The 25,316-nt window shown below is 32.6% G+C and overlaps 4 protein-coding genes across 4 annotated transcripts in view; 2 read left to right on the top strand and 2 right to left on the bottom strand.

Moving 5' to 3' along the window:
• Positions 1 to 1,765, top strand: part of LOC108775141 (syntaxin-1A) — an 8,858-nt gene extending 7,093 nt beyond the window's left edge. The window contains exons 5-8 of the mRNA XM_018541425.1: positions 791 to 991; positions 1,262 to 1,335; positions 1,411 to 1,548; positions 1,649 to 1,765. Coding sequence (XP_018396927.1) covers positions 791 to 991; positions 1,262 to 1,335; positions 1,411 to 1,548; positions 1,649 to 1,765 — 530 coding nt within the window. The remainder of the gene's footprint in view (positions 1 to 790; positions 992 to 1,261; positions 1,336 to 1,410; positions 1,549 to 1,648) is intronic.
• A 275-nt stretch (positions 1,766 to 2,040) lies between these two features.
• Positions 2,041 to 7,026, bottom strand: LOC108775140 (lymphokine-activated killer T-cell-originated protein kinase; the record flags this gene model as incomplete). The annotated part of the gene is made up of 7 exons (XM_018541424.1): positions 6,874 to 7,026; positions 6,076 to 6,180; positions 5,659 to 5,766; positions 3,245 to 3,481; positions 2,879 to 3,178; positions 2,283 to 2,492; positions 2,041 to 2,189 (listed from the first exon to the last, which is right to left on the bottom strand). Coding segments are annotated over exons 1-7 (1,173 nt in total), but the record flags the coding sequence as incomplete, so codon positions are not given.
• A 3,882-nt stretch (positions 7,027 to 10,908) lies between these two features.
• On the bottom strand, positions 10,909 to 18,699 carry LOC108775135 (lymphokine-activated killer T-cell-originated protein kinase homolog). The gene is made up of 5 exons (XM_018541418.1): positions 18,636 to 18,699; positions 12,826 to 13,062; positions 12,460 to 12,759; positions 11,167 to 11,343; positions 10,909 to 11,069 (listed from the first exon to the last, which is right to left on the bottom strand). The coding sequence occupies exons 1-5, from the start codon at positions 18,697 to 18,699 to the stop codon at positions 10,909 to 10,911; spliced, it is 939 nt and encodes a 312-aa protein (XP_018396920.1).
• A 2,230-nt stretch (positions 18,700 to 20,929) lies between these two features.
• Positions 20,930 to 25,316, top strand: part of Cdc27 (cell division cycle protein 27) — a 5,685-nt gene continuing 1,298 nt past the window's right edge. The window contains exons 1-10 of the mRNA XM_018541417.1: positions 20,930 to 21,106; positions 22,026 to 22,101; positions 22,206 to 22,353; positions 22,427 to 22,810; positions 23,171 to 23,492; positions 23,563 to 23,751; positions 23,944 to 24,190; positions 24,272 to 24,452; positions 24,897 to 25,116; positions 25,215 to 25,316. The exon at positions 25,215 to 25,316 is cut by the window's right edge and continues 4 nt beyond it. Of these exons, the coding sequence (XP_018396919.1) occupies positions 21,083 to 21,106; positions 22,026 to 22,101; positions 22,206 to 22,353; positions 22,427 to 22,810; positions 23,171 to 23,492; positions 23,563 to 23,751; positions 23,944 to 24,190; positions 24,272 to 24,452; positions 24,897 to 25,116; positions 25,215 to 25,316 (1,893 nt within the window). The 5' untranslated portion in view covers positions 20,930 to 21,082. The remainder of the gene's footprint in view (positions 21,107 to 22,025; positions 22,102 to 22,205; positions 22,354 to 22,426; positions 22,811 to 23,170; positions 23,493 to 23,562; positions 23,752 to 23,943; positions 24,191 to 24,271; positions 24,453 to 24,896; positions 25,117 to 25,214) is intronic.

Below are 25,316 nucleotides of genomic sequence, written 5' to 3'. Positions count from 1 at the left end.
TGCTTTTAAATTCTGAGTAATTTTAATCTAAAGTTTCAAGATGTGAAAACTCGAGATAAAGCTAGTGGTAGCGTCGTGAATTTGACATCGACATGAACATATACACACATCAAGTATCATGTCATCATGTCAAACGGTTATATTTTTATTTTATGCACTTGGCGTCGCGACGCTACCGCGTCGCTTGATTATTTAAAAGTACAATAAAATGTATTGACGATTTCATCTGTTTTAATATTTATGTATTATATATTAAGCTCTTTATATTCATGTATTATATTAAGCATCTTACATCAATTTACATACAAATTTACGACTTTAATGCGCACCGAGTGCATTCAATCGAATTCATTAATACACACAAAACTTCAAATTTTGTACTTACACATCGATTGCACGTTTGCAATTTTGCATTGTAAGAAATATTCTTGTAGCATGTAATAGATTTAACTTCTGAAATATATTAGTTACTACGCTATTATATATAATATTTGTTCATATTAAAATTCAATTGACTTTAATATTGATATATGTAATTATGATAATAAGTTATATAATTGCCATTCAATTCGAATAAGAAATGGTCTAATGCACAGAACGTAATTTTTTTATAGTTATAAATATGTTTTATAAATAAAAATTATAATATTTGTGTTTCTGTATAAAATTCTAGTCATGATTATTTATTTATTGCATTTAAATCTACGCATTTGTCCATGCAATATATTCGATTTAGATTTGTGCGTTAACACATTTGTTCTCTTATATCTACTTACGCATTTTTTTGTAGATATGGGAAAAGGTATTATTAACATTGATGATTTGACTGTAGAGCAAGATGTACCTGTGTACAGTATATACACGAGAATTAGAACGTTACAATATACAACGATGTTGCAAATGTTTTCTGATATTATGGACGACTACAATGCTTCGTTAATGAAATACCATGATAAGTGCCTCTTACTATTGCAACAGCAACGTTCACTATGTATGTATTCACCAAAAATCAAGATGTATGCATTCTTGTATCAAGACATATGTACTATACATATATATATGTATATAAATATATACATACATACATACATACATCATACATACACACACACATACATATATACATACATACACTTAATACTGTATTGTTATATTAAATTTAAATTGAGACTAATTAAAAAATTCTTTATAATATGTGTGTGTGCATGTGTATATATATATATATATATTATTTATTAATTCAACTATTTGTTCAATACAGTAAGGCGACAAGTTACAAGCGAGGAATTGGATTACATGCTGGATGCTCAACAAACTAGCTTATTTGTCGATAATGTAAATATGAATTTACTATTACAATAGTATTTATTACAAACCTTTTCATTCAAATATCTCATTAATTATGTGCAGATTTTAGAAGACAGTAAGATAGCTAGGCAACAATTATCAGATATAACAAGTAGACATAATGATGTTCTAAAATTGGAAAAATCTCTCATGGAAGTCAGAGATATGTTTACAGAAATAGCTTTTCTAATCGAAAAACAGGTGAGTGTGTAAGCTAATAACAAAATTAGATCTTATGAATTATGCAGCATTACTAAACGGGCAACATAGAAAATATCACATTTAGAATCTTTTTCTATAGGGGGAACAAATAAATAATATAGAATTCTTTGCAAATAAGACCACAGATAATATCGATGGTGGATGTGTTCAACTCAGGAAGTCAGAACAGAGGAGTCACAGTTATAGAAAGGTATAAATATTTTAAACACTTATATACTTAGTTATCTTTAGTAGCATGACATTTAATAATTTTATTATTCTTACAGCGAAAAATCAAGATCGCTATTATCATAAGTATAATAGTGATATTATGTCTTTTATTTATTATAGCATCATTTTAAAAACTATCTTATAAATATAATCTTATAATTTTATGAATGCAGTTTATTTTAAAATATTTAAATATTGATATTAATTATGAATAAAAACGTATAAATAAATTTACATAATTACAATTTACAATAATCTTTTGTTAATATTTATGTACTTTTTGTAGTAGTTTACTAGTGCTTTTGCACGGGGTCTCAATAGGTAACAATTTGTGGTACATGCAAAAAATATTTCCAATACCCTTTCATAATCTTTGCCCAAATCAATATTAGATACTGCTGGACGTGTACCTATATAAAATCAAATTTTTGTTTTATTAATTTAATTTGTACCAATTTATTTCAAATAACATAAAAACAAGAATATTTCAAGTTATTATTTACCAAATTCAGAGTACTTTTCCCTCTTTCTAAAAGTCTCACTTTTGTTCATGCTAGCTTCAGATTTATCGCTACTAGATTCATCGTTACTAGATTCATCGCTACTAAATTCATCGCTTAAATCTTTACAGTGAGGTGATGATAAAGTTAACATTTCCCAAAGGACAAGGCCATATGACCAAATATCAGCAGCACCTGTCACTGGTCCATTTTCTGTAAAAAAAAATTAACAATCTTTTTTTAAATCAATAGTAAATACCATAAATCAAATATAAATATAGAACATGAGTGTAGCATGATAGACTGCGCAGTAATCTGTTATGCCAGAGATCCCGAGTTCAATCCCTGGCATAAACCAAAATATTTATGCTCATGTATCCTCTCGAGAAAGATCGACAACCTCCCGAGAGTATTCTTGCTCACAGAAAGACATCTCGAAAAATTCGTCGTTCGAAACTGGCATTAAAACTGTGGGTCCCATATGCTTATGACAACTGAATAAGCAATGTGCGCACCACAAACATATCAGAAAGAGGTGTAACCAGATCAGAAACTTAACGTAAGAAGAATTAACACATAAATGAAACAAGCAAACGTACCAAATATAATCTCAGGAGGATTCCAAGGCCGTGTTCCAACATAAGAAAAATCACCCTTCGACGTATCCAGTTTTAAGGATTTTGTCAAGGGTAAAGAATTTCCAAAGTCACCTAGTTTAATCGTGTTGAGATCATGGGTCACCAAAATGTTCCAACTTTTGATATCTCCATGTAATATGTGTACATTATGATGTAAATACTCAACACCTTTTATAGTTTCAAAACCGACTCTCATGATACTCTCGGGTGAGAATGGTTTCTTCCCAAAGCTCTCCTCCCGTCTCTCCTCAATTTTGTCACCTGATTAATTATGTTAATATCAATACAGACACATCTTAAAAATGTTCAAGTTAGTTCTATAAATACCAAGTGATGTATCCAGTGCTTCCATAGCTAAGCAAGGTTTTCCATCTACTCCTTTGATGAACGCTCTGAAACCAATGACGTTGGGATGATCCAACTGTCGTAGGATCTCGGCTTCAAAATGAAGACGTTCATCTATAATTGTCTCGCTCCTTCCGTTTAGCAATTTTTTTACTGCCCATGGGGTGAGTACTTGAGAGTCTGCTTTGGAAGATCTTTCAAACTTGTATATTCCGACTCCTAAGAGAGGGCATAAAAATAATCGATTGGAATAATGCACAAATTTTAGATGAAGAACCGCGTGTTATAGTAAACGTATTGTCTCAGAGATGCTTAACATTAAAAAACAGAGTAACAGTCTTAACCTACAGACAGACACAGAGAGTCTTCATAAATCATATATGCATATTATAAACAATGTTTGACTTTGCATTACCAAGAGCTTACGCAATTTAATTTCGCACGCCGAAGCAGTCTGACGGTTATTTTTCCTTTTTGTATATTTTGGACGAATTACATTTACAATGTGATAACAATTTTACTGTCATTGAAATAATAATTTTGACGACATGGAATTCTAAATTTTCTACAGTAAAGGGTACAGTGAGTTTATATCAGAAGAGCAATTTGCTTGTCTCAATATAGTTTTTTAGAAACGCAATTTTGTGTCCATATTAGAACCACTAGGATATTTCACGGACGATCATCCAATCGCTTGAAGAACACTGTTGTTTCTCCTGACAAAATACTCAATTTTTCCAGACTTGACTATAAGTCTATAACTACTTTTTCGACACATCTTAAATTTACTGCGTTATTATAAAATTTTTATTGCGTCAATATTGCGACATCTGAGGATGGCTCAAACACAGATCCGAAACGTTATGTTTTTTAATTTTTAATTAACTTTTTTAATTTTCAATTTGCTTGTATTCGTAGAACTGTTTAGCATATTATTATTATGATTTATTTTATGGGATTAAATATATTGCATCATGTGATGATTTTGCAGATAGAATTTATGTTTTTTGACTCTTATTTGCCTTTTTCTTTGTTTGTTTATGAAAATAATCCACTTTGTCCATTGTAGAGAAAACTCATTAATCTATTACATTTTATATGTAACGGACTATGCTGGAGGAAATAACACATAATCTATGATTTGACAAATGCAATTTGTCGAATGCACGAAATATTGTTTAGTGGAACCTTCTTGTTACTTTTTGTTAAAATCGGGACATTTGATATATTTAGTGGAACAACGAGACATGCACAAAAAACAAGAGTTTTATTGAAATCAGACCATTTGACTAAAGGAGGTTTCACCTTTGCAGGCATAAAAAATTGAAATTTTTTTCCTTATTTTGATTCCTACATGTGTGTAAAATATTCCTGTAAAAAGATTTTTCAAAATTCGTAATATTAACGGAGCTGTAAGTACAAATATGTAAGTGCACAAGGAGCCTCTAAGTGCTTACCAGCGCAGTAGCTACACAGTGATACGTCAGAATCGTCAAAAGAAGCCAGAACAGCTCGGCAATTAGAGAGACCAATGGAAAATGAATTTTATGAAAACGATAAAGAATTATCATATGGCCCTCGTATTGCAGAGTAATCGTAAGTGCACTAAGAAACTTATGTGGAAAAAGTCAAACCTAAACTTTAAATACGTTTTTCGACCTCATGGAACTGATAACTCAAAAATGGATTAAGATATTGACTTAATTCTTTTTTCCTCTTGATCCTAATACTTTTACGTATAGCACGAACCAGAATCATGATTTTACAACAAATATTCGATTTGTTATTCACAAAAAAGTAACAAATGTTAAGGAAAAAAGTTAATTTCTTTTTCATTGCTACCATTTTTACAAATTTCAGGCAATTGACATTATTTTGATTCATGCCATAGTAACAATTACATAATTAATAAAAATAAAAAGAAAGCTGATTTCAGATGATTTGCAGTCAATATTACTTCCGTCATGGAGACATGTTTTGCAGATGACCCCTAATTTGATCGCCATTTGGAGAAATTAAAATGCACATTTATCTAGTAAAAAATATTTTTTTAACATGCTTAAATATAACATAACTTTATGCAAAAACACGTATTGTTCTATGTATAATAAATTTTCTTTAAAAAATTCATGAAATTAAGCTAATTTTACAGCTGGCAAAGGTGAAATCTCCTTAAGGCTACATTTCAAAGTGTTTGCTCTGAAGAAACTTTTACTCGAAATAACATAGCTACAGTATAATATTATGAACAAATGTAAATATAGACCTAAGAATGAATCTAATAACATAATACGTTACACGCATGTATTATATTTCAAATAAAATTTTCCTCGAAAGAAACACATCTTAGAATATAACATAAATAAATGTAACAAACAAATTTGTTAAATACATACCAGTACCATAGCCTATCTGTTCCAGAAAAGGTGAAGCTGGTATTTGTATGGGAGTACTTGATCCGGCTTTGTTGTTTGTCCTTTTTTTTACTGGTGTATAGGACTGTTCTATTGTTAGAATGTTTTAACAAAGAATACATTTAAAAATGTTTTGTCTTAAGAATCTACACAATATAATACAGTACATTATGATATAACACTGTAATATATGTGTGTGTGTGTATATATATATATATATATATACACACACATACGCATGCACGCATACAGACAAGCACACTCTAAAATTGATTTTTAATATATACATATATATATGTTTTATGATATATTTACAATATTATATTTTGAGTAAAATTTTTTTCAAAAATATCTTAGAATATAAAGTAAATATAACGAGGGAATTTGTGAAATACATACTATTATGAACATGTCGCAGGTAAGGCGAAACTGATGTTTTTTCAGGAGTATTTAATTTGGCTTTATCTTTCTTCTTCTTTCTCAGAGGTGTACAAGACTGTTCTGCTGAAATCAGGAGTCTAATTAAAAGTACGAATATTAAAAATAATAAAATAAGAGAAAAACATTCTCTGTAAGAACAAAATGTGGTATTATAATTATGAAGAGAAGCTCCGACATCACCGAGATTTTATAGAAATATTAATTTTTAAATTTCGTGCAATCTGTTGATCGAAGAGTAACCAAGCGCATGCGCATGTGATCAGAGAGCATGAAGAAGGCTATACTGTATGTAGTCTGTATGACAGATTTCCTAACCTGAATAGTCGTCAACTTTAACGCTTAATATCTCGGTTCATAGGGCAGAGCGACACTTTTTTTCTACCAGATTCTTTCGTTTCGTGTAAAAACGCGTCGAATGAGCCTAATTTCATTAAAATCGGTGAGGTCGGAGCTTTATCTTCATAATTACCAAAACTGTTACTCAATATAAAACATTATGATATAATAAACTATAAAAAAAAAAAGACGTAAATACGGCTCAAAGAATGTATCTAATAATACAAGTTACATATACTATATTTGGAATAAAATTTTCCTCGAAGAATACGTTTTAGAATATAATCAAAATGAATATAACGAATTTGTTATATTAAAAACATACTGGTAGATGATATGCTGTACACAGATAAACATAGTTATATTTATATAAATTATGTTTATCTGTGTACAGCATATCACGTGTTTTTATAGACGTACCTAATTTGATTTTGTTTTTCAACTTTTTTTTCAGTAGTGCACGTGGTGTATCAAACTCAGCCATCCTCTTACTATTCAAAATTCCGAATAAAATTGTGAAAACAACAGAGAGAAAGACACTGCAAGTGGCTCAGTATTGAGATACTACCGTCTTAAGAGAAGAGAATGGATTACGCATCGCATAAAGACGTTTAGATCGTTACTTCCAAACATTTGAATCTTGTTGAAACTGCGCAAGCGTATAAAGTGCGATTATAGAGGTCTGTTTTTTGTTTCTACACTGTTTGAACTAGTGCACACGGTGCAATAAGTTAGAATGAAACAAACGTATATTTGTTTCACTTCAACTTATTGCACCATGTGTACTAGTTCAGACAGTGCAGGAATAAACAGACGGTAGGTCTGTTCACGTTGGCTGAGAATTGCGAACTTGCGGACTTATGGTGCTTTTTGATGCGCAGCACGCTGCAGCAGCAATTCGTTAAGCGGGGAGCACAGACTTTTGCATAACGCATAAACCATGTACATTAAGCGGGGAGCACAGATTTTTGCATAACGCATAAAGCATGTGCATAAGGAATTTCATTGGTCCATTTTCTTATGCATGAGTCAATGGCCCAATCAAATTCTTTAAGCGGGGAGCACAGACTTTTGCATAACGCATAAAGCATGTACATAAGGAATTTCATTGGCCCATTTTCTTATGCATGAGTCAATGGCCCAATCAAATTCTTTAAGCGGGGAGCACAGACTTTTGCATAACGCATAAAGCATGTACATAAGGAATTTCATTGGCCCATTTTCTTATGCATGAGTCAATGGCCCAATCAAATTCTTTAAGCGGGGAGCACAGACTTTTGCATAACGCATAAAGCATGTACATAAGGAATTTCATTGGCCCATTTTCTTATGCATGAGTCAATGGCCCAATCAAATTCTTTAAGCGGGGAGCACAGACTTTTGCATAACGCATAAAGCATGTACATAAGGAATTTCATTGGCCCATTTTCTTATGCATGAGTCAATGGCCCAATCAAATTCTTTAAGCGGGGAGCACAGACTTTTGCATAACGCATAAAGCATGTACATAAGGAATTTCATTGGCCCATTTTCTTATGCATGAGTCAATGGCCCAATCAAATTCTTTAAGCGGGGAGCACAGACTTTTGCATAACGCATAAAGCATGTACATAAGGAATTTCATTGGCCCATTTTCTTATGCATGAGTCAATGGCCCAATCAAATTCTTTATGTATATGGTTTATGCGTTATGCAAAAATCTGTGCTCCCCGCTTAACGAATTGCTGCTGCAGCGTGCTGCGCATGAAAAAGCACCTTAAGGCTGATATTTCATGTGTCGTACGACAAGCTTGTCGGGTGTTCCGATTGGCTACTGACGACACATAAGTGGGGAGCTTCCGTCGAAGATTTACCAGCATTCTTGTCGAAAGAAAGTTGGGCAAGATCGAACATTTTTCGACAGTCGTTGCAATAGTTTATTACCTAGACACATTTAAACATAACCCATCACTCACAAGCCGGTAAAAATGAATGAAAAAATAATGAACATTGAAAACTATATGTAAACATACCATTTTTTGTTTCTATAGAATATTTAATATTATAAAGTTACTTATCTACATAAAATGCTATATGCACAAATAGATTGTTAAATTTCCGGTATCAACGTGCTTAAAAAGTTTGTCAATAGTCACATGAAATATCGAGCTGAGTGCGATCAAAACAGGTTAAAATATCAATTTATGTCGAAACAACAGATTTTAATGACAACAAGTATATTATACATATACGACAAAATATTGTCGTACGAACGACCGCATGCGCACTAGCAGCCAATCAGTACGCCCGACAAAGCTTGTCGTACGACACATGAAATATCAGCCTAAGGGTGCTGTCCCATGATATGGAAATTACACCGGAACGGAACAGTGAGACCAATCAGATCTCTGCAATCATTACTCCACTTTCCTTTCCGCGATTGTGATTGGTCTCACTGTTCCGTTCCGGTGTAATTTCCGTATCATGGAACAGCACCCTAAGCCCGGATCCTCATACGGGCAACAGCGCTTTGACATAAAACGCTGATTGGTGAAAAACCGGTGGCGAGGGTAAAATTTACCCCCATAACCCATTTTTCACCAATCAGCGTCCGGTGTCAAAGTGCTGTTGTCCGTATGAGGATCCGGGCTAAGGGTGCCGTCACATACAGCCCGTAATCCGTAATCCGCACCGGATGTCCGCAAAAGTTGCTAGGCATTGCGTCCGTAACGTTACGTGTATTTTATCTCCTTATGTCCCATGGAGCCGTAATTCCGTAAAAGTTACCAGTTTTTACTAGTAATGCTTTTTCTAATTTTATCTAATTGACTAAATTTGACGGTTTAAGTAAAGTTTTTGTTATAATCAAGATATATTCTGCAGTTTTCTTATGAAATAAGTTAAAAATAATCAATATAACTTGTTAAATAAAAAAATAATGTAAAGCATTACTAGTAAAAACGAGTAACTTTTACGGAATTACGGCTCCATGGGACATAAGGAGAATAGTAAGCAGCCAGAAGAGTCTCTTCAATTCGATATTTTGAGAAGCATTAATGCCAATTAACTGTTTAGTTAACAGTATGCCACAGCTGCAAATTATGCATAACGCAAAGGGAGAAAAAAATGAAACTAACAAACTTTCTATTTAAAAATAAAAAAATTTTTTTTTAACATTACGGCAGTTCTATTGACAGTTCTGGATAGCACCCCAAGAGTTCTATTAAAAGTTATTAGCATTTAAAGCGCTATGACTAATGGTTTAGAAGATATCGCGATTTTTCGTTGTGCGTTTTGTGAAGTTAGCACCCCAAATTTTAAATTTTTAGTGTTAATTCGCCAGAACTATTTTTTATTTTAGGCAGGAACTTCAGAACTCTTCGGGGTGCATTCAGAACTCTGTCGGAAATTTCATTTTTTTAAAAATGAGGTGCCAACTTCACAGAGGTTTTTCCGGATGAGTGTGAGCTAACAACAAAATTATATCACATGAATTATGCAGCATTTATTAAACGTGCAACATAGGAAATATCACATTTATAATCTTTTTCTATAGAGGGAACAAATAAATAATATAGAATTCTTTGCAAATAAGACCACAAATGACATCGATATGGTGGATATGTTCAACTCAGAAAGTCAGAGCAGAGGAGTCACAGTTACAGAAAGGTATAAATACTTGATGCTTAAGATCGCTATTATCATAAGTGTAATGGGCCTTCTACAATAAGTCATAAGTCATAAATCGGAAGTAAGAAACTAAAAATTGACGACTGTGATTGGTCCATTTCTAGCTTATGACTTATAATTTGTGACTTACGGCTTATTGTAGAAGGCCCATAATAGCGATATGATGTCTTTTATTTGTAGCATCATTTTAAAAACTGTCTTATAGATATAATCTTATAATTTTATAAATGCAGTTTATTTTAAAATATTTAAATGTTGATATTAATTATGAATAAAAACATATAATTAAATTTACATAATTTAATTATAACTTACAATTATTTTTCATCACGCGTGCACGTAATGTACCCTATAACGCAACGCTTTTGCGCGCGGGAAATAGCCAATAACACAAAATTATCAAAATTAATGCAGTGATAGCGCTCAAACAAATATCAACACTGAGAAACGCACCGACTGGAACGCCCTTTCGGGACATTTCACGTAAATATAGTGTTCTAACAATAAAAAGATTATCAACTATGACAATAGAGTACCTAAAATATTATTTGACATAATAACGTTTAGATAAAACTATAATAGTAAGTATGATATACCAGAAAGTAATTTTCGAAAAAATTAAAATTTTTTTTTCAGTGGGGGCCGAGCACCCCCGAACTCTCACCGCTTCCTGCGCTGCACGCACCATGAGCAAAGCTCGTGCGACTTTATAATTATATAGCACATTACTAGCACAGTGCACTCGTGATGAAAAATTCTATATACTGTTCTAATGTACTAAAAATTTTAACGTACTATTTTGTCCACATCTGCAAAATGTTCGTAAGAGTTCACTAGTGCTTTTGCACTGGGTCTCAATAGGTAACAATTTGTGGTACACGCAAAAAATATTTCCAATACCTTTTGATAATCTTCGCCCAAACCATTAGATATAGCTGGACGTGTACCTATATAAAATCAAATTTTTGTTTTATTAATTTAATTTGTACTAATTTATTTCAAATAACATTATAATTAACAAGAATATTTCAAATTGTTATTTACCAAATTTACAGTTCCTTGTCCACTTTTGCCTTCTTGTGTTAATACTAGCAAATTCATCGCTACTACTAGAATCAACGCTTATATTTTCAAGGTGAGGTGTTGATAAAGTTAACATTTCCCAAAGGACAAGGCCATATGACCAAATATCAGCAGCACTTGTCACTGCAGGTCTATTTTCTATAAGAAAAATTTAACAATTTTTTTAAATCAATCGTAAATACCATGGGCGTCCACAGGGGGGGGGGGGGGCAAGAAGGGGCATTTGCCCCCACCCTGGACGACAGGCGCGTGCGCGCCGAAAAGCGTGTGCTGAGATCTTAACGCGCCTTTTCATGTTGACACTTTGTTCATTTTTAGCGTCAAAATAAATTACGTACTCAAATAATTGACGATTCATAGTCATCGATATTATTCTTCCGATTTTAAACGGAGCCATTACATAAATACTCAATTTCACAGAGACAACACTTTGGATATATGTAAGATTATTGTTTGTCTGGTCTCAGATATGCTCACAAAACATCAATATGGATCCGAAAATAGATTTCGTTTTAAATGCCTACTGTCTTTGCGGAAACTCGAATTAGCTGTGTATTTCATCATATAATTATGATGTAATCATACTATATACCTACTTGAATATTACATGAAATATGTAAAGTTTATGAAAAATATGTATTTTATGCAGATAATATGTTTGATTTATGCAAAATATGCATTTTATGCAAAATATTCACTTAAATCTTTTTGCATAAATATCCGCAGTCTAAAAATTATATATATGTAATAATATTATTATTAATATTACTATTATTCATAAAAAAAAAATAAAATAACCTATGTATTTAAACTTGTACATTGGTATAAAGGCAATTTATTAACTATATAATATTACTATTATTATTATATTTTGTATCATGTCCCCTCTTGGAAAAAATCCTGTGGACGCCCATGGTAAATACCATAAATCAATTATAAATGTAAAACACGAGCGTAACATGACAGACAGCGTACTAGTCTGTTATACCAGAGATCCCTGGTAGAAACCAAAATATTTATACTCGTGTATTTTCTCGGCAAAAATCGGCAACCTCCCGAGAGTATTTTTGCTCACAGAAACACTTCAAAAAATTCGTCAGTCGGAACCAGTATTAAAACTGTAAGTCCCATATGTTCGTGACAACTGAATAAGCAATGCGCATACCACAAGCATATGAAAGAGAGGTGTAACCAGATCAGAAACCTAACGTAAGAAGAATCTTCATATCACATAACTGAAACAAGCAAACGTACCAAATATAACCTCAGGAGGATTCCAAGGCCATGTCCCAGTATAAATATAATTACATGTTGACGTATCCTGTTCTAATGATTCTGTCAGGGGTAAAGAATTTCCAAAATCGCACAGTTTAATTGTGTTGAGATCATTGGTCACCAAAATGTTCCAACTTTTGATATCTCCATGTAATATGTGTGCATTATGATGTAAATACTCCAGACCTTTTATAGTTTCAAAACCGACTATTATAATGTCGTTAGCTGAGAATGGTTTCTTCCCTAAGTACTTCTTCCGTCTCTCCTCAATTTTGTGACCTGATTAATTATGTTAATATCAATACAAATACATCTTAAAAATATTCAAGTTAATTATATAAATACCAAGTGACGTATCCAGTGCTTCCATAGCCAAGCAAGGCTGTCCATCTTCTCCTTTGACGAACGCTTTGAAACCAACAACGTTGGAATGATCCAATTGTCGTAGGACCTCGGCTTCAAAATAAAGATGTTCTTCTATACTTGTGTCGCTCCATTTATTTTGCAATATTTTTACTGCCCATGGGGTGAGTATTTTAGAGTCTGTAGAGGAACGTCTTTCAAACTTGTATACTACAACTCCTAAGAGAGGACAATAAAAATTATCCACTTTGTTCATTGTAGAGAAAACTCATTAATCCGTTACATTTTGTATGCTGGAGGCAATAACACATAATGATTTTACAATTTGACAAAAGCATGAAATATTGTTTAGTGGGACCTTCTTGTTACTTTTTGTTAAAATTGGGACATTTGATATATTTAGTGGAACAGCGAGACATGTACAAAAAACAGGTGTTTCATTGAAATCAGACCATTTGATTAAGAGAGGTTTTACCTTTGCAGGCATAAAAAAAATAAAAAAATTTTTTCTTCCTTATTTTTATTCCTATACGTGTGTAAAATACCCCTGTAAATAGAATTTTCAAAATTCGTAATATTAACGGAGCTATGAGTCCAAATATGTAAGTGCGCGAGGGGCCTCTAAGTGCTTATCGGCGCTGCAGCTACGCAGTTGTACGTCAGAATCCTCAAAAGAAGAGCTATAAAAGCTGGATGGTTGAAGAGATTAACGGAAAATGAATTTTATTAAATGAAGACGATGAAGGATTATTGTAAGGCCCTGGTATTGCAAAATAATCGTAAGTGCACTAAAAAAATTTGTTATATGTGGAAAAAGTCAAACCTAAACTTTAAACGCGTTTTTCTCAAAACCACATTTTTTGATCTGACGGAACTAATAACTTAAAAATGGATTAAGATATTGTCTTAATTATTTTTTTCTTTTGATCCTAATACTTTTGCGTATAGCACGAACCAGAATCATGATTTTACAACAAACATTCGATTTCTTATTCACGAAAAAGTAACAAATTTTAAGGAAAAAAAAATTTTTTTTTCAATGCTATCATTTTTACAAATTTCAGGCAATTGACATTATTTTGGTTCATGCTATAGCAACACTCATATAATTAATAAAAATGAAAAGAATGTTGAATTCAGATGATTTGCAGTCAATATATTACTTCCGTCATAGAGACATGTTTTGCAGATGACTCCTGATCATTTGGAGACATTAAAATGCATATTTATATAATAAAAAAAAATATTTTTTTTAATGTTTGTAATAATGCTCAATACGTTTTTAACAACTAATATAGAGAAACAGGGCAATGAGCCAATAAATTACGTTAAAAATCTTTTTAAATTAATTAAATATATTGCAAAGAATATCACGTAATTATGGCGTTTCGTCAAAATTTTTTTTAACATGTTTAAACATAACAAACAGAACCCGTATTGTTTTATATATAATAAATTTTCTTTAAATAATTTATGAAGTTGATATTATTTTACAGCTGGCAAAGGTGAAACCTCCTTAAGGGTACATTTTGAAGTATTTGCTCTGAAGAAACTTACTCGATATAGCATATCTATAGTATATTATAAAAAAAATATAAATACGGCCCTAAGAATGAATCTAATAACATAATATGGTACACCTGTGTGTTACATTTTGAATGAAATTTTCCTCGAAGGAAACACCTTAGAATGCAGAGATCGGCAAAAGATTAATATTAAATTAATGATTATAAATTACATGATTAATCAAGTAATCTGAATAGAAAATTTTTATTATTTGATTAATCAAGTAATCGGAATAAAAAATTTTTAATTACCTGATTAATCAAGTAATCGGAATAGAAAATTTTTATTATTTGATTAATCAAGTAATCGGAATAAAAATTTTTTAATTACATGATTAATCAAGTGTAATCGGAATAAAATGAAATTAATAAATATACCTTAATTCCGTCGTCTGCTCCTGTAGAAAAGGTGTTTAGTTTCGCTACTATGTTCGACATCGCGAAATTTAATCGTCTTACAGACGAAAATTTTGAAAAAAGAGTGCTTTGTAAAGCCAATAATATTAACAAATAAAAATAACTTATATCTTACACTTCCATTGTTATTTATTAATTTCATTTAATTCCTACACTTCCTCATTTTCCTATAATATAATAATAATCTTACTGTATTAATTGTAATATACTTTAATTTTTAATTACTTTAATTACACTCTTAATTTTTATTTATGATTGTTTTGTTGAATGCGGATTAATATTTTATATTAACTATTTATTAATTAAGCAATCATGACAAAATAATTTTTTATTACTTCCGATTTTGAGTATGATAATACGAGATATATTTATTTTAATTAATCGATTAATCAAGTAATTGAAACATTTTATTTTGATTGCTCGATTAATCGAATAATATAAATGTTGTATTCCGATTACTTGATTAAATCAGGTAATTAAAAAATTTTTATTTCGATTACTTGATTAATCAAATAATAAAAATTTTCTATTCCGATTACTTGATTAATCAGGTAATTAAAAAATTTTTATTCAGATTATTTGATTAATTAAATAATAAAAATTTTCTATTCCGATTACTTGATTAATCAAGTAATTAAAAAAATGTTATTCAGATTTCTTGATTAATCATGTAATTTGTAATCATTAATTTAATATTAATCTTTTGCCGATTCCTGTTAAAATGTAACATAAATAAATATAACAAAGAAATTTGTAAAATACATACCAGTACCACTAGCTATCTGTTCCAGAAAAGACGAAGCTGGTATTTTTATAGAAGTACTTAATTCGCATCCGTCTTTTTTCCATTGTTCTATTGTTAAGGCGTTTTAACAAAGGATACATTTTAAAATGTTTTCTCTTAAAAATCTACTCAATATAATATAGTACATTATGATATAATACTGTAATATGTACACTCTACTCGCATTAATTACCTAAAGCATCACCTCTCACACCTTCGAAAAATTAATAAACTTTAAATAAGTGTATCTTCTACAAAAATGGTCAAAATGAGGCTTTCAAAAAAGCATTTTGTAGCTTGAAATCTCTACTTTCGAAGTTTATAATTGAAATTTCAATATGACCGATACTTTACGGAGTTATACGGACACAAATGGATATCCGTCAAATCTAAAAATTTTTCACAAATTTTACAAAGGTCTATGGCCTGAGATAAAAATTACACAAAAATGCGGTTTGCAGCATTGGAAAGAGTGAATCTTTATCTTTAATTTCTTTTTTTACTAAATGTTGTACGATTTTTTTTCACCGAGTTATTCAACATTGAATTAAAAATGGTCCGTTTGACTTTGACTGTTCATAAAAGACGAACGGAGTGACGTACAGCATTTTTTAAAAAACAAAAAAAAAGTTCAATGTTTTCTCCTTAAAATGCTTTTATCGATTTGTAGCAACAGATAAGCTTTTTATGTAAAAACTTAAATATGAAAGGTGAAATTGAAAACTGAGGCAATTATCCGTTTCTATTCGACTCGATCTATTCTGGTCAAAAGAGAGAGAGCAACTCTGATAATTAACGTAATTTTACACTTTAGGGTCTACTAATTTCCACGAGACTTATACGAAACAATCGCGACATTTTTAAACTAATATCCTTCATGTTCGAAGTTACGATTTTGGGCAAGACGGCATTCGCTGTATTGAAATTAATTTTATATCGCAGCATGCGATCACACCGCTGGCATTAGCCCCAGATAGCCAACCCAGTCAAAAGCACGCATTGCAAATTTATGCTACATATTATAATGACAAAAATCGAGCAGCAATCGAACACGTTTACCGTTTCAATATAGCGATAACAGAAATACAGCAAAAATAGAGCAGACCTGCGTCATAATACACTAGCAAAAATTCTGTAAAAATTCATCAAACGATTGCCGAAATAAAGCAAGCAGAAATCGAGCAATACATGCTGGCAAAATAATTTAACAAAAAATAGATCAAAACTTGATATAAAACATGACTGCATGTTAAATCAGCAAAATGTAAAAATTTGGCACACTCGCTGTAATATTATGACAGTAAAAAGGCGGTAAAAATATCGTACGATCTGATATATCAACTACTGACAGCAAAAACGCATCAAAAATCGAGCACAGCCTGCCGTCACGTCGTGACTACAAAAAACCGCGACATTATAATATTTTATTATATAATTATTCAAATAATATTTTATACATATGTAAGATATCAACTAAGATCTACGTGTTGGGCTGTGTGGCTCCGTGGCAAGACGGTAGCTTTGCGTTACGAACTAGTACGAGGTCCTCGGTTCGAGTCCCGGCATCGCGTCGAGCGTCCGACATTTTTTCTCGGCCCATCTCTTACACATACATCTATGGAATTTTGTGTAATTTATGTAATATGAGATAAATGTAATAAATTTTGAAAATATATATATGGGGCATTCCACGTCAATGGAAGACCCCCTCTGTCCAAAATTGGTATGGACGGATTTGAACGTTCGACCCCGGAAAATGTTCGTCTTAAAAAGTGCTTTCGAAAGACGAGTGGCACCTTTCGAAATACAAAATGGCGTCTTAGTTATGACGCATTAAAGGGATAAATTCAAAATTTCGATTCCGACATTGGCAGATAAAACAAGGAAAAGTAACTAAATTCAATTGAAACTCGGTATTCAGGGGTTTTTGGGATCGCTGATTACGAATCTGAAGATAAAATTGTGAAATTCAAAATGGAGGATCGAATATGGAGACCAAAAAATAAAAAGTTGTTAATTTCAGCTGTAATTAACTCGGTATTCTGGAGTTTTTTGGGTCGCTGATTACGAATCTGAACTTAAAATTATGAAATTCAAAATGGCGGATCCAAAATGGCGAACATATTTTTCAAAAATCGAAGCGTTTTACTTCAAACGTGTTACTCGAGCGTTTTTGGGGTCGTTGAATACAGATCTGACATAGGATGTTTAAAATTCATAAAAGCACATGCGGACTAACTACTTCGAAACTTCCATGAAAATGAAATTTTTGACATAATTAAGTTTTTATTTTAAAAACGAATCCCTTTTCGACCCCCCTCGTGCCCCACGTGCCCCCTTAGGGATGGGGGGTCGTAACCCCCTTCAAAAGATAGATTTTTTGAAAAATCGTCTCACGTGTTTCAGCGTTTTTTTTAAATACCAATGGTTTTTGAAATATTTGACCGTTCCGAGACTTTTTCCCATCACTGTATATATATATACACATGCACGCATGCACACTCTAAAATTGAATTTAATATTATGTTTTATATTTACACATTATTATATACTGTCATAGTCTAATCTGTCGCAGTACACTCAGTATCCGAGAATGGATTGGATTTTGTCTATTCGAATTCGTATTTTAAATAGCGAATACTTTTTTGTGGATTCAATTGAATTCAATTGGATTCAATTAGATTCAATTAGATACAACTGGATTGAAAAACTGCGTTTACTATTCAAAACTATGAATTGAACAGTATTCACTGTGGTCACAAACGCACTGAAAAAGCTAATATCATTTTATGATTGAAAAGTATACAGATATTGCTCCATACAATTCCTATAAATGAATAAAAACGTATTCGGATTGAAAAGTATACAGATATGCTCCATGCAATTCTTATAAATGAATAAAAACGTATTCGAATTGAAAAAAATTCATTTTAACATTCACGAATCCGTATTTCTGAAAATTTAAATCCATTTTAATCCATTCTCGGATACTGGAGCATATCTCGTGTTTTTATATGATGACGTACCTATTTTGATTTTGTTTTTTGACTTGTCTTTCAGTTTACGTCGTGTATCTGCAACCTTAGCCATCCTCTTACTCAAAATTCTGAATAAAATTGAGAAAACAAAAAAAGAAAAACACTGAACGTGCCATGTGGTTCAGTAATTAAGATGCTACTGGATGCTGCCATGTCTTAAGCGGGGAGCACAGACTTTTGCATAACGCATAAACCATATACATAAAGAATTTGATTGGTCCATTGACTCATGCATAAGAAAATGGGCTAATGAAATTCCTTTTTTCTATATCGATGCGTTATATCTAGCGTCGATAATAATTTACCATACCGGCGCACAGTGGATCGAAACGTCGAAATCAGTGGACATGACATTTTTCTCATAACAGCAGTCCGACATTCATATGTTTCATGCATTTTAGGACGTAATTAGGTATAAATAAATAATATTAAATAGCATTTTCCAAAAATTTGAATTTCTAAAGTCTATTTTTTACAATAACAGAATTGCAATAATTAATTTCATATTTCGAAATTTTATTATTCCCTTTTGATGATAACAGCTGATACCACGTGAAGGTAGGGAATGAATCAACCTTGGGCAAGTTTTTATTTATAGGAGTGTAATTGAAATTTGAATTGCATGGGTTTGTAGGCTTACATTTACCCTCTTTTTTCGTTTTTTATTTATTTCATTTGGCGTTGAGGGTTATTTTTCGTATAATATTTTATTTAATCTGCGTTTGGGGCAAAGTGGGCGGGGCAAAGTGGGATGCCTTTCCGTTTTGATTCATCTTCACAGAGGTAACTTTTTCATAACTTTATGTCTATTTCTTCATTAGAAAATGGTTCGCACGTATAAAAGGAGGACGGAGCATCAAAATTGGTCCACAGAATCAATGATTCAGGCCATTTCAGTCGTTATTAATAACGAAATGTCCATTGCAAATTTATTATTTCATCATATTCAAATTATGCTGCGCTTGGAAGGAAATTTCAACAGCAACGATTGGTCGCGCCATATTCTTTTTTATGCCGGTTCTACATTAGTTGCAAGTCGATCGCTTGTTGCGACAGCCAATCTGAAGCGTTGATTTCAAAATGCAAGCTTGAGATTGGCTGTCGCAACGAACTTGCGATCGGCTTGCAACTAATGTAGAACCGGCTTTAGGGTGCTTCCACCTACGACACAAATTGTGACACAGAGTCACACAGTATCATGGTATCAGGGTGCTCCTTGGAACACATATGTTTCGATAAAGCCCCAATAGATGGTTCTATAGTCAACTATAACAAAAAAAATCTTACTCCTTTCGTTATCCATGCACTAAAATGAGAATCTAACAAGTATTGTGTAATACAATCAATCTCAAGTAATGTAAAAACATTCAACAACAGTATTCACAATTTTACGAGCTATTTAGGGTTATGTTCCTTTTAAGTTTAACAGGATGCCACTACAAAACACGCTTTTATTTTGTCATGGTTGGTACTTCTAGCGACACAGCACTGTAAAACTCATCTATTCGCCGTGTCGAGCAGTGTGACACTGTGTCGTTGCTGGAACGCTCAAAACCGAACACTGTGTAAAGCCTTGTGTCCACGATGCTAGAACTCGGTCCGAGTTCTAGCATCGTGGACACAAGGCTTAACACAGTGTCACCTGTGTCGATAGGTGGAAAGCACCCTTAGCCAATGAGAGTGACGACATCTTTGGCCGGACTCCCTATTATAGGGTCTCTACCTTGGCCTAGAGTCCTAGATATCAGAGAAACGCAATCGGCTTAAGTCAGTATCGCAAAATTACTAAAAACAATATTAAAAATGGCGTCATTTGCAGACGAACTATGAAATCCACCAATCGTCTATTAGTCAGCCATTTTTAATACCACTGAATGAATGTCATGATTGGTTGACAGTCAGCTAATCAGGACGCGGAACATCGATTGCGCTTCTCTGATATCTAGAACTTCTAGCACACCCAAGTTCAAACATTTTTAGGGATTTCAACGCGAACAAACCTATTGCTAAAGCCTTGTGTCCACGATGCTAGAAATCGGTCCGAGATCTCGGATGAAGAAAGAATTAACAAATCACATTTGAACAATTTGGTCACATGATCAATGTAATTGGTCAATTTTTCCTTTATTCGAGATTTCGGACCGATTTCTAGTATCGTGGACACAAGCCTTAAGAATCGTATTGCCAATCACCATAAAATTTAATGGTAAAACTCCTGACCCTCAAGCGCCGAGGTTGGCGGCCCTTCGACCTGAGCAGTCACTCGCTTCAAAAGAGTCGAAGTAAAGATGGACTCCTGAGAAATTTTTATACATACACACCAGTGGTCGTCCTCGATACTTCGGATCTTTCGAATATTTCACCGTTAAATTCTCATCGAGGTGCGCCCGGAGGGCCAGACATTCTTTTATGATCACGCTCGCGGGGTGTGAACGATGATCGTGCAGGAGCCAGTGCAGGTAATGGAAGAGAATAAGAGTGATGGAGGAGGAGAAGGAGGAGTGAAAAGTAAAAGTGTTGAATTTTCCTTGAACCTTGTTATCGCTGTGACATGCGAAATTTTGTGCATCGGCCCGCATCCACACGTTGATGTTTCGTCGATCGAGTCGTACCTCGACAGTTTTGATCGCGTCGAACGACTTCTACAATGGTCGTCTCTTAATAGCAGCTATTGTCTCTTAATGATAGCTTTTTCGCCCTCATTATTTATCCATTTTATTGATTTTCTAATCGTACATCTTCGAGTCTGTTTGCCTTGTCGCAAAAAAATAAACTGATCAAAAGAGGGTTTTGGCTATAAATATTTAATCGCAAAATTTTTACTCTACTTAAGAATTTTGGTAGATGGTCACTTGAGCTTGAAAATTGAATACAGAAAAGAAAACGTTTCTAGAATTTATTTATATCTATTGTGATCTGACAGATTATTAAGAAATTAACTTATGATTATGTTTATAAATCATATTAGTAAATTTTAACATTGTTCATGTATCAGTTAAATAATAAGATGTTGATCACATAGAATTAAATGTAATAAAGTTTTTTTTTTATGTACCAATTGTTTATATACCATTTTATAAATTCAAAGAATATTTATTGAATATATTCTATAGCATTATATAGTTAATTAAAATAATTCTTTTAAATATGTATATTAGCAACTAAATAGTATATTAACATATTGCATCATTTATGTAATGATAATAAAAAGTACTATATTTCTTTCTAACATTACATTTAAATATAAAATTTATAGATATATATTAGAATACTCACAAGTATTTTTCTCTAAATATTTTAATTTTTTATTTAATTAATTATTTACATTGCTATTGCACGATCATTTATCAAGATAAATGTTTGATTTTCTAATTTTAGGCGGCCATATGGCATTGTTTAAATCATTATGCTTATCCAGACGCTATATTCCTGGCAGAACGGTTGTGTGCAGAAGGTAGCATTGTCTACTTTGTTTATTGATTGCATTATTTTTATATTTTTATTATAAATTTGATTATATTTGTATGTACATACTGTATTATTACATTATTATTATAGTGGACACAGAGGAAAGTTTATTTCTTTTGGCAACATGTTACTATCGCTCTGGTCGGGTTAGGCAAGCTTATGCCTTATTATCCCAGAAGGCACCCAGTTCAGCACAATGTAGATTTCTATTAGCAAAGTGTTGTTATGATTTGGAAAAGTAAGTAATATAATGTTTTTTTCATTGTGCTCTATATAATGAGAATATGTGTTGATCTATTAAAAATTTTTAGATATGCGGAAGCAGAAGCTGCAATAATCGGTGGATATTACAAACAACTGAAAAATTTGGAAGAAATAATAACTCAGTTTGGAGAACAGGCATGCTTTTCTCTACAGATAATAGCAAAGATTTACTATAAAATGATGCGTACTGCAAGAGGTAATGAAGCTCATAAACTGGCTTTGAAATTAAATCCTTTCCTCTGGCACTCGTTTGAAGAACTTTGTAATGTTGGTGAGAAGGTGGATCCTTCTAAGGTTTTTCAGTTAGATAAACTAGACTCATTCGCTATGTGCCATGGTACTGTATCTACGATCAGCTACGTCACTGAACCAGATCTTATCGTACCTGGAAATAATGCCAACAATACACCTATATCTAATGGCACTAACAGGTATGTACACATTTGTACAATATAATAATTTTTTCAGATTTTAATATTGCTAAAGATCAATATAAGATGCCAAAAGAGCATCAAATAATTATTAAATTGTTAATCATTTCATTCCTGATGGTACTGCGGTAGTTGATTAGAGTTGCGTCTCAAGACTGACAATTGTTCGGTGCTCAATTTAGAAAGACTACATATATCAGTATATAAATTCATGCGAAATTATATATATAAGAAACTAAGATTCAACTAGACTGTTTTAAGTTTCGTATTAATAATTCATATTAATAGTTCATATTAATAATTTTTATTTTTCATCAATGTTTTATTATTTAATTAACATTTTTTATATATATATTACAGTACACCCGTGACGATAGCATCAACGCTGATAAATGGCGGTCAGGCACCTCAGGTGCGATTGTGTTCCTCTATAGAGGAGTCGCCACAAAATATGTCGATTCACTACAGCAATTGTTCCTCGATATCACCGAGGACGAAACTATCGCGTTATCGTAGTATGTTTAGTAATTCTATGAGTCCACTCACGCCTAGCTTTGGTATTTTGCCATTGGAGAACAATACACCCGAACAGACAGTTCCACCTTCGCATACGACTCTCACAGAAGCCAATGACCAAAAGAGCTTGGCGAAACGCGTTAGTAGTCTAAGAGCTCATGTAGGGGTGAGTACAATCTCTCAGTATCTCATAGTTATATAATGCATACAACTAATGATTTTCTTGCATCTTTCAGCAATTAATGTCAAGAAAAGAAACACCATTGCAACAAGGCAAATCGGTATTTTCCCAATCGGGTAATACTAGTAATACTGCCAATATTGTGACAGTGACGGCAGCTAATCCGACTTCACCTCCGTCACCGACATTTCAAGGCACCAATGTTAGACGATCATCACGACTTTTCAGCCATAATTCCGTAAAGGTACAATTTTTTGTTTAATTTCTTTTACTTCTGAACTAGGCATTACAAAATTTTTACACAAAAATTATTAGACATCTATCTTAATCGAATGTGGTTTTTTAAATTTATTTATCTTTTAATTACACTCCTTTATCAGTTTTTATTATACATTCTATCAATTACTATCAATTTGATATGACACATATATTTCAGGAAAACAATAAGTCACCTAATAGGAATAAATTTGCAACTCCAAAATCTCCATCTCGGAAGACGAAAGCGAGACTAGCCAAGGCGAATTTAAATAAAACCAACTTTAATGAGCTAAACGAGAGGAATAGGAACGAAAAGGAGAAAAGCGAAACGATCACATCTGAGAAAGCTGTGGCTAATGCAAACGCTCTTAACGCTCAAAATAATAATATTCACTCTGGTATAACATTACAAAAGCAATCAGCAGGTGTGTTAATTATTTTATTAATTTATTTGATATTTTTTTGACTATAATATAATTAAAAATGTTTTGTCTGCAATTTTTCAGAGGGATTGATGTCTTTGTTACGAGAATTAGGAATGGCGTATCAGCATTTAAGTCAGTTCAAATGTACGCATGCGGCTCATATACTGAGTATACTACCGTCACGACACTACAATACGGGCTGGGTACTTTCTATGTTAGCTCGTGCACACTTTGAAATGATGGATTACAAAAAGGCTGCTAGGTAATAAATTTATATCAATTGTCATTAAAGAAATATATTGATTTTTGGTACTTTCTTCTATGTATGAAATAGACGTACGTTCAAATCTTAGAGCGAAAAAACGTTAAGAAAAATGAAACGTTAGAAATCCAATTAAAACAGATTTTTTGTTTCTGATACATTTATAGATTTTGCGTCGCATGCTCCAATATGCTTTAACTACGCTTCTATCACAGCTCACTCCAACGTGTTGAGTGATTAGAAGTTATGATAGGAACATGTTGGAGTATGTAGGCGTGTATGATAAAAATAAATCTTGTACCATATTTCTCTTTAATTCTTTATTTTTTTTGTGTTAGAAGGAAGTGCCGCGCCACTTGCTGGAAATGTTTCGGTCGAACCTCATGCCGATGACAGCGACGATAGTTTATGAAAACGATATGCGAGAAGACTTCCGTGAAAAAGAGATGGAGCGTTATTATTTGAGCCACAGAGGACAGAATTGATGGAGATTTATAGCACTGTTCTGTGGCATTTACACGCGGAAGTACAGTTGTCTACGCTTGCTCAAGATCTAGTTTCCCAAGATCGTAATTCGGCAGCAGCATGGTGCGCCACGGGCAATCTCTTCTCAGCGCAAACGGAACACGAAACTGCGATCAAATTTTTCCAAAGAGCTATTCAGGTACTATACATTAATTTTAATTGTAGTGTAAAATGGAGCAGTGCATATATGACTTATTGTATTCAAAGTAATATACCGTTTTTTTTATTACTTATTAGGTGGATCCTAATTTTCCATACGCCTATACATTACTGGGGCATGAATACGTTTTGACTGAGGAGCTAGATAAAGCGATTACTGCTTTTCGTAATGCCATCAGA

This window comes from Cyphomyrmex costatus, unplaced genomic scaffold, assembly GCF_001594065.2.
Source record: "Cyphomyrmex costatus isolate MS0001 unplaced genomic scaffold, Ccosl1.0 scaffold286, whole genome shotgun sequence".
In the NCBI taxonomy this organism is placed as follows: domain Eukaryota; kingdom Metazoa; phylum Arthropoda; class Insecta; order Hymenoptera; family Formicidae; genus Cyphomyrmex; species Cyphomyrmex costatus.
This window is presented reverse-complemented; position numbering and strand designations above follow the sequence as displayed.

Excerpts from the sequence above, each read along its gene's own strand:
- LOC108775135 (XM_018541418.1), bottom strand. The coding sequence starts at position 18,699 with ATGGCTAAGGTTGCAGATACACGACGTAAACTGAAAGACAAGTCAAAA. Across the intron at positions 13,063-18,635 it reads AAAAAACAAAATCAAAATAG|GAGTTGTAGTATACAAGTTT; the intron begins GTACGTCATCAT and ends GTCCTCTCTTAG. Across the intron at positions 12,760-12,825 it reads AGCACTGGATACGTCACTTG|GTCACAAAATTGAGGAGAGA; the intron begins GTATTTATATAA and ends ATAATTAATCAG.